At 44.0% G+C, this 9,921-nt stretch overlaps 1 protein-coding gene across 1 annotated transcript in view; it reads right to left on the reverse strand.

Moving 5' to 3' along the window:
- Window positions 1–5,676, reverse strand: part of gucy1a2 (guanylate cyclase 1, soluble, alpha 2) — a 33,992-nt gene extending 28,316 nt beyond the window's left edge. The window contains exon 1 of the mRNA XM_070970987.1: window positions 4,406–5,676. Within this exon, the coding sequence (XP_070827088.1) occupies window positions 4,406–4,717 (312 nt within the window). The 5' untranslated portion in view covers window positions 4,718–5,676. The remainder of the gene's footprint in view (window positions 1–4,405) is intronic.
- Window positions 5,677–9,921: the final 4,245 nt, after the last annotated feature.

Raw genomic sequence — 9,921 nt, forward strand, 5'->3', positions numbered from 1 at the left:
CTATGGCCACAGAGCAGTGGGTACTGGTGCTTTAGCACAGTTGGAAAGCTTCCACCTCTACTAAAGGAAATAGAAACTCATGCACCAGATGAGACCCCGCCAGATAAATCCCAGCATGAGACGCATCAAACCTCTCTGCTGGGGAGGAGGCAAGTAATAAAGCAGGTACAAAGAAAACAATTCTGCTGCAATCTGCTTTATATCAGGACTTTTGAGGCTGTCTCTGAGCACAGCAATTACTGAAGTGTTGTCAGCGGTGTAATGCAACCACTGCATCCTACATGGCAGGGGTGGATATTTTCCCCTGACCTAAACATTTCAGGGTGCCATTTGTCACTATGAAGCTGAAATTGTGCTTTGCACAGGGGTTGCTCAGATACAAACAGGAATCAAGCAGTGAACTTGCCTGATGTGCAGGTCCTCACACAAATACAGGAGTTGTGATTTGGGAGGTGTGTGCATCGATTCCTCTGCAAGCCTCTGTGACTTACAGTTATCTATAACCCCCATCACTGCGTTGGTTCTCAGAGATGTTTATGTGTACCTTTGCCGAAGCACAGTTCCACTTTAATTACATAAGTAAATTGTGGCCATGGGGACGACACAAATCAATAAGGAGAGAAACATGCAAGTTGTAAGCCTTTCAGTAAACTGATGCCAACCTTGAACCTTGGTTACTCACACGCCTGTTAGTCGTGTACATCTATATATTCTGCTGCACTTCTTACTGCATTCAAAATACTAGTGTGTTACAAAGGCAGCTCCTTTTAAAGTCAACATTTAAAAGCGTGACCCAGCGCCCTGGAATCTGAATGACTGCAGTGCATGCCACATAACAGCAAAGTCCACCGCTTGATTCTGCCTGAGAATCTGTGTTCTACGTCGTATCATCTCTCTCCCCGGGTTCCTTGTCTCAGCATCACTATCAACGGTCCAGTAAAGGCATGAATGCTAAAAAAAATCTTTAAAAGCATAAAATCTCACAACAAATCAATAGCAGAGTTATTTCAAAACATTTGTATCCTGAAATGTTCTTCATGATCTGCACTGATGATATCCTAGAGATCAAATTGTGGGGATTTTTATATCATCACCACTATGCGTAGTTACAGACAAGCAAACTATTTTATCATAATCTTTGTTGTATTGAGTTGAGTTTCTGAATTTTTGGGGGAATAGAAAAATGGTCAGTGGAGTAATGACTGAATATTCTTCTCTGGTGGGAAAAGTATTTGAGGAAAGTTCACAAACCGCCAACTTCAACAGGTAAACTCATACAAAGCCATGCAGGACAACAACCAAACTGTGTATTCAGCTCAAGGCAAGGTAGATCTACTCCTTCATAAAACTACTTCCTGACAGGGAGGACAAAAGATTTCTAATACACGCATATACACACACGTTAGCACACTCACACACTTGTCTCACACTTTTCATATTTGTGGCCAACACTCAAGGCCTTTTGATCAGTGCCATGGGTCACTAAGCTAATGGCCACCTTCCATGTGTATACACAAAACTGAGAGAGGGAGAGAGAGGGAGACAGAAAATGAATGTTTGCACACATGTAAGAGTGTGTGTGTGTGTGTGTGTGTGTGTGTGTGTGTGTGTGTGTGTGTGTGTGTGTGTGTGTATTGTTGCTTCTGGGTCGGGGTGGTCAGGGTGAAGACAACCACAGAGAGCATGCTCTGTTCTCTCTGTCACGGTCCATTGCAGTCAACAACAGACACTGCCACTGCACGAAGCCACTGTCTGTGTGAGTGGTGTGTGTGTGTGTGAGAGACAGAACAAAAAGATAATAAACTGTGTGTTGTTTAGTGAGTGAGTGAGTGCTGTGTATGTGTTTATTGGCTAATTTGCTCCTGTACGTTCCCACTAACTACAGCAATTAAACATTTTGATGAGGGTGCAGTATTAATGTATTTTGAATGTGGATTTAGAGTATTTCCAGTGTCTGGCTATTTGGCAGAGAGAGTTTAAGCTGCTCTACAATCCAGCCGAACACACACACACACACACACACACACACACACACACACACACACAAAACCACACACCCTTCAGACACTGAAAAATGAGCCTGGACATTTACCCTTTCCCTGTTCCTGTGACCAAAGCACAATGACCCTTACATATTTAAATTTTTACATCAATGCCGAATAGATGCTTGTAACTGCACTTTCACGCAAACATACTCCCATGCCCACACACACACACACACACACACACGTACAGTCAGTGCCACATATAAATGCTGGATATGATCCTCATTGAGTGTTACACACAACTGTCTTTAAGTGTTCCATCTGCCCTATTTTTTCACAGATCGGCTGAGAGCTGAAGTTGGCTCTCGGTGAGCCTCTCCAACATACACCACCATCAGATTTTTAGCTGCACTGTTGAATTTCATTATTTTGCAAGATTGTGTCTGGGCAGTGAAAAAACAAAGCAGCCTGACAATCACTACTCTCCTATTTAGACTTCTCTGCAACATCTATTTCTCCCAGGAATGGGACCACAGGGTCTGAGCAGTTTGGAGAAACCTATTCCCATGACCTTGTGTAGCACGATGACAACACAGCAGAGCTACACAGCAGAGCTCTTACTATGTGGGTAACCAACATAAACTGACCTGGGACCCATTTGAGCTCGAAATTCCTAGACTGGAAGCAACGACTACAGCACATAAACTGTTTATCTATCCATCTATTAATAATCCATCTACCCATCTCCGTCTCTGCCAGTGACACTCTGCCACTGACTGTGGATCACTTCAGTTTTTCTTGTCATCTCATGGATCAGAGCTGTGCGTAGCTTTTCTTTGAACAAGACTACAAATACATATTAAACGTGAATTAAGCAATCATTCTATACCAACCCTGAATCACAGTGACATAAACTGTTTATGGGTGATGAGGAGAATCATCACTATCTTTAAAGCTCTGTGATTTTAGCCATTTTCACCTCTTGTTTTGGTTATTTGGACAAAACCAAAACTGCCTCTCACAGCTGACGCTGCATGAAACTGTAGACAATGCATGTTTACAAGTAACGGGTGAAAAAAGTTTAACATTGAGCAAGCCAATGAGAGATGTTTCTCAAGAGTAAACACACCAAGCATGTCATAAAACATCTGTAAGAAAACATGCTTAGATTCTACAGGCTAGACAGAAGTTTAGACTAAACTAGGTCAGATCACATGACGTCAGGGTTGAAAAACATTAGTTTGAGTTGCTGGTCAATTTACACTTTTACATTTGAACACACCAAAGTGCTGAATTTTCTACTGCAGATGCACATTTTGCTGTTTATAACAAACTTTGAGGACAGGCTGTTAGACCTCTTTGGCAAGTTAACAACTGCTTCATGAAAAGGAAAATATAAAAGAGTATGAATTACTAAGAGATGGTGATTGTCAGGAGTCTTGTTCAGTTTTACAGATTTCAACTTGACATCACGTGACGATGTAGCTACCTTTGTGATTACGATGTGATTTATTCTCCTGAAAGTTAAAGTCTTCTCTCATTTCTGTTTCGTGCACATCTTCGACATCTGTCTACTTATTGGTATAATTATTGCTGCTCAACTACACGACAGGGACCACATTACAGGAGATGCAATCAAATCCCAAACTGATGTACCATCACTAAAGACTATGCAACAGCAAATGCCCTAATCACACGCCATCCATCACAATTGCGCTCAGTTCTAATAACTGCTTTATTACATTACAGCCTGTAATATAAGTGAGACACAGATAGAGCCGAGACACACAGAAACAGGCCCATTCGTCACACTCCTCACATCATTACATCTACACACACAGAGCATGGGCACCTCTCTCTCTCTCACACAAACACACACACAACATATTTATTATATAATCTGCCAGATGATTCAGGCTATCACAAGTGAAGGATGAAAAGAGGCTTTTTTTCATAGACAGCACAGCACACATCACATCATGATACGAGAAAAAGTGTCTGGGATTTTGGAAAATGGTACTATGCTGGAGTAGGTTGACTGCTGAAGGCCGAGTTCCCTCTGAACTTTGGAGACAGCTGTGTGGAATGGAATAAACGCCTCTGGCTGCCATCGTATTGACTGTTTCCCTGTAAAATAACTATCTTCTGGAGACCAGCATTCAATGATTTGGTCAATAACGCCCAGCTCTAATTGCACTCCACATAACAAACAAACTAGACTGATACATTTGAACAGATAACCAGATGTGGTTAGGCTATAGAGCATGGGATTACGTGAGATTTCACCAATCAGCAGCCTAACATTGGCTAATCCCCTACTGAACATTAAAGTAGAAGAGTATGTCTTTTTGAATATGGCAGCACAACTTTATATTGGAATATTTCATGATATTTCTAGAAGTCACACACTGGAGGCCTACCATGGGTGAGGTCAGTCGCCTCAGGCTCTCCCCCAGCGAGTCCAGGTTCACCCGTCTCCTCCTGGTGACCCTCTTGTGGGGTCCTTGCTGCTCCTCGCCCGCCGGGCACACCGACCTCTCGGCGTGGCTGCGGCCGTTCCAGAGCGCCGCTCTGTGGGAGGAGGGGAAGGAGGAGAAGGGGCAGCCTCGGCTCTCCTCCGCCGTCTCCAAACCGCCGTCCCCTCCGTCTCCCCCGGGGCTTTCGAGCCCGCAGTCCGAGCCCACCGAGCTGCTGAACGACTCGGAGGAGATCTTGCGCGACGACGAGGACATGGTGGTGGCGAGGAAGATGATGATGATGACAGTGGTAGCGTTGAGGATGGTGATGATGCTACAGTCGGTTCCGTACCACGTCCACCTCTGCGCCGGGGAGTCATCAGATAGTGGGGGGTGAGAGGAGGCTGGGTGGGTGAGGGGGGTAAAGTCTGTCTAATTATGTATGCATATGAGATGTGTGTACGTGCGTGCGTGTGAGAAAATGTCCAGGTCCGCTTGTGTCTATGTGTGCATATGAGATGCGTCTGTCTGCGTGTGAGACTCAGCAACCTTTTCAAAGGGAGCGGAGGGGCTGGGAGGGGGGGTCGACCGAGAACGAGAGCACTAACGGCACGCAAACATTTATGTAAGGGGAGGATGAGGTGGGGGTATCGCCTCCTTTACCCCCAAAACAAACCCAGCCTGCTCCCTGGGAGGCCAAACACTCTCTAAGGGATGCTTCAAATAAAAAATATAAAAACAGAAAACCCTTAACAAGTGTTTTTTGAGCCGTTTTTAGCCGCTAGCTTGCATACAGCGGACTCGCGCCGCAACTCTGTGAAACCAGACATTACCTGAACTGATGAAATTGCGAAACAGAAAAATGACAAACGGCCAAAACCGACATGTTAGTCCAGCACGGTAATCCCGACGCATGTTAATCATTCCTCTCACACACGGTGGATTTTGGCATCCGAAGAAGGCGGCGTCTCCCCTTTTCCTCCCCACTTTGCCGGAGAGAAATCCCCGAAGTCGCGGCAGATGTGGCTTCTCCCTCTCCTCCGTCCCTTCTCCTCCTCCTCCTCCTCCTCGTCCTCTGCGACAGCGGTTCTCCTGTCCGTCTGCCAGACGGTCCTCTCATCATTCGTACATCTTTCACTTATATTCCCGCACCGTTGCTCCTTGGCTTGTCTTTGGTCATCGCTCGGAGTGCGGGCAAAGAGGTGGCTGGAGCGGAGGTGCGCGAGATGGGGAACGGGGAGAGCGCGAGAGTGAGCGCGCGCGGCCAGCCAACAGCAGCACGCACAGGTGATGTGCGGATCAGAGCGATGTGCCAAGCTCGCGCTGTGGAGTACGCTACGCTAAGTACCCTTAGTTTTATAATGATATGATGATATAACATTTTTTTTTCTATCTAGGATTTATGTATTTATTTGGCCTGGTAGTTTCTATTAATTGTATCTTCTTTCTTCTTTATCCCTTCCATATATTTTGATTTATTATAATATTTTTAAAATTATAATGGAAACTGTTCCTCGGGTTATGAAATTCTTAGACATAATACTGAAGATATGTACTCCTCATGGTGGTCCTCACCCCACAGGCCACAAAAAATCTCACATTCACTGCATGTCAGCAGGTTTTGGTAGTTGAAATTCAAGTTTGATGGGGAACTAGCACAATTAAAGTACACTATAAACTAAGGTGGATCCCAGTCTTAGAGTGGCCCTGTGTCAAAATTTCTGTTATAGTTTTGTTTATGTTGGTGCATAATCTCAAATGAAGTTAATGAAGCCAAATAACCACAAACTATCCCTGGAGCCAGGCAATGGCTTTGACAAAACCACTGTTTCCAAGGTGAAGAGTGCACTTTCATGGATCAAAATCATAACAGTTCACATGTCAACAGATCCATCACCATGACAACTAAATTTCTGTCATTTTAACTGAGGATCTGAGGATGACTACAGTTAAAATCTCGAGGAAAAAGCCAGGTGGACCTACATGAGGGATTATTCTGTCTCAACACATAATTCAGGTGTTATGGGTAGTCTGCTGTACTGAATGGAAATTTACAATGCAGAAAGGGTCACAGCTGGGGGTCTAGAGGGTCTATAGGGGCCTGATAAAAGGTTGGGTAAATATTCCTCGTTATTTCTGAACATTGCCATGAACAGTGTCCTACAACAGTGACATGCTGGCAGGCAACAAACAGGTGATTGTTCCTCAATTAACAAAGTGGAAATGGCAACCAAGCAACATCTGATTGTAATCAAACAATAGTCACGGCCAATAAGCCAAGTTCATGGCAACGTGCCAATGTGTTCAACATGGGTATATGTACAAGGACAAATATGTCTCCACAGGCAGATAATGGAGCTGGCAGCAGTGGTGCATGCTTGTTGCCTCCCATCAGAGAGCAGAATGATGTTCATGTCTGGCACTAATCACAGCCATGACCTTGACCTCAATTGGCAGAGCATGTCTGTTCATTAAGAACCCCAAAGGGACAAGCAGAGGGACATTTAGACAGACATGATGCATCATGCAAGCGCATGCATGTGCACACACACACACGCGTATCACAGTGTAATTTCCTGGAGGTGACTACTAATTCATTTGACTTTCTGGAGCAGCATGACCTCAATACATTGCATAGAATTTTGCTCCTTCTCTTTCTCTAACACACACCCACACACACATTCCCTTTCTCTCAACCAAAGCCCGCACTAACACACTCCAACACACACTCTGTTTTGTTTTCTGTTTCCTTATCTGGTCGCTTGCTCTTAGCAATCAGTCTGCCATCCATCAGTAATAATGTAGCCATTTAATAAAGCCAACACTACAATGGAATAAATAATGTTCCAGAGGAGATAAGCCCACTGGCAGCCAGACATCTATAGCTGAGTGCAGACAGAGCAACAGCTCAGTAACTGTGCTATCATGGAATTAGAATAAATAGAAAGGGCACCTCTTGGGCTATCACAGCACTTGTATTCAATAGGTACATCTAACATGGACGACATCAAATTTGAATAACATTGCCATGGAAATAAAGTAGGGAGCAGTCCAAACCTGAGTATCAGTGGCATCGCTCATTATTCCTGGACTGGATAAATGGAAGCACGAGTACTATTTCCTAATGAAGGGAGTCACTTGACATTGCCAACCTGTATTTTTCGACATTATATATGTGTTTCATGATGATCACTCAAGCTATAGTTGGTCAAAAACATCAGTTTGAACACAAATAAGTAATGTTAAGTAATGGTAATTTGAATTACCAAATTTACTTATATCACAGTAAATGAGACCCAATCCAAAGCACAAGTGACCTTTAAGCCATATATAGTACAGGAATAAATGTTACAGGATGGCTTTAAATCGGCCCACAAAGGCTAAGTACACAAGAAGAGGGGGAGGAAATAACTTGCATGTTTTGCAGACAGATTTACAGTGTCATATCAGCTACAACCCTGCATATTTACATGGAGTCTAAAAGCCTGGATTCTCCAAGAGAACACACACACACACCACACACATACAAAAAAAATGCAGTTAAACATACGGTCATTTAAAAAAAATGCATGAAAAAAGGGGAAAAAACCATATATAGAAAAAACCATGCAGGAGCAGACACGTATACTGAGCGGCGTTTGGATGTGAAATACGTGTATTTGTGGAATGCAGGAAGATAAGGAAATGTTCAGCCCCATGACACACACCAGTGAGTCAAAGCCAGGTGCTTTTCCCAAGAGATAAGCAGTCACTTGAACATAAAAGACAATCATACGTTCACCCACTGCCTGCCACAGCACACACAAAGACCTGAGGATGTCATTGCTGTGTACCACTTACTGGAGCTTTTAGATATTTTAGTTCTGTGTGCACGTGTGTGACAAGCACATGTATTTGCAGGCATGTCAGTTACAGTTTTGTAATGCACAAGACGTCTTATTGCCAGATCTTTCTGTCAAATGTATGTCTCCTGCCTGTAAATGACGCAGGATGACAGTGCATAGCATAAAAGGGAATGTCAAAGAATTAGAAAGGGAAGGAATTAGAGAACCTGCAGCAGAGCAGGGAGGTGAGTGAATGAAACACAGGCACAGAGGATGAAACGGCGTGGTGTGGGGGTTTGCAAAATGTGTGTGTGTGAGACAGAGACAGGGGGAGAGAAATAGCTGTCTCGGTCATAAATCTGCCTCCAGCCGATCTAATTGGCCATAACCATACATCACTCCACGCCACTCTGCTGCTATTAACCATGAACCTGGGCCTCTCTGTCACTTGCACAATATAAATAACCTGCTGTACTGTCCCAAGGGATGGTTTCAAAGGTACAAGTCGGGTTAAAGAGGAGCAAATTGCATGTTGTGGTGCTACACTAAAGACTGCATTAGACATTCAGTTGAATTTCCTGAGACTGATCACATTGTGATCTGACCTTTGAGTGCAGTTTGACTGGGGGATTTTGTTTTGGCAGTTACATCATATTCAAGTGGTGGCCAGTCGAGGTGGCTGACAGATTCAATTGTTGCTGATTTATGGTGGAACTGTCCCTCTGATGCACATATAAATGATAAATAATCCACAGTCCATTGACCGCCTCGCTGCTGAGACACTACGGTCGCCATGGCTTGCTGATCTTTACCATGAAACATGTTATAGTAATGATGATTAATAACACAACACAATGCAACCACCTCAGGGAAATGAATCCTCTCCATGCCCCTGTGTCCTTGCTGACAGGGGCTGGAACCTGGATCCTGCAAGTGAAGGACAAGAGAACTGCCCTCATCGTGTATCTGCTCCCTCTCAAAAAAGTTTATTCTTAGCAAACACTGATTTTCAGTGGGACTTTAAATAAGCTGAAGAGTTTGTTAACAATTACATCACTAAGTGTCCAAGATATTATGGAAGGCAACATTGCACTCCACTCACTGTGGAGTGAAAAGTAGTGCAGTAAACATGGTTGGTTTGCTCCTCTGACAGAAATACTTTCCTAATATTAACAACTTACTGGCAACAGAGTCTGCCAGTGGGATTTATTCCTATGACTCTTCTACAGTGTCTCCCTTGGGTTTGTGATGAGAGGGGCTGATTCATTAAGGAGAGCACTGTCTCGATTTATTGCCAGACTGTACGGTGAGAAAATCTTGATTCTGAAGCTTTTTTCCTCCTGCGATCACGTATACGAGTGGTGCAATAAAAAAGCAAATCATCTTCAGTGATTCAACACAATCAGCACCAACCATCTGCCACCGTGCACCGCATGGTGTCTGAGATGACACCTGGAAATAAGGGGAGTCAAGTAATGAGCTCATCAAAGGGTCAAAAGCATGGGTTGCATGGCGGGGGAAAGGTGGCCGGTCGCTCATGTATGCTCGTGTATCCACATGCACGTGGTTGCGATGAGACTGAAACCTCTTAGAATTAAGTGACAGCTGCAAAGGATCATGAGGTCACAGAGTAAGAAATTAAATGCCAGGGCTGGA

Source organism: Chaetodon trifascialis, chromosome 9, assembly GCF_039877785.1.
Source record: "Chaetodon trifascialis isolate fChaTrf1 chromosome 9, fChaTrf1.hap1, whole genome shotgun sequence".
Classification (NCBI taxonomy): domain Eukaryota; kingdom Metazoa; phylum Chordata; class Actinopteri; order Chaetodontiformes; family Chaetodontidae; genus Chaetodon; species Chaetodon trifascialis.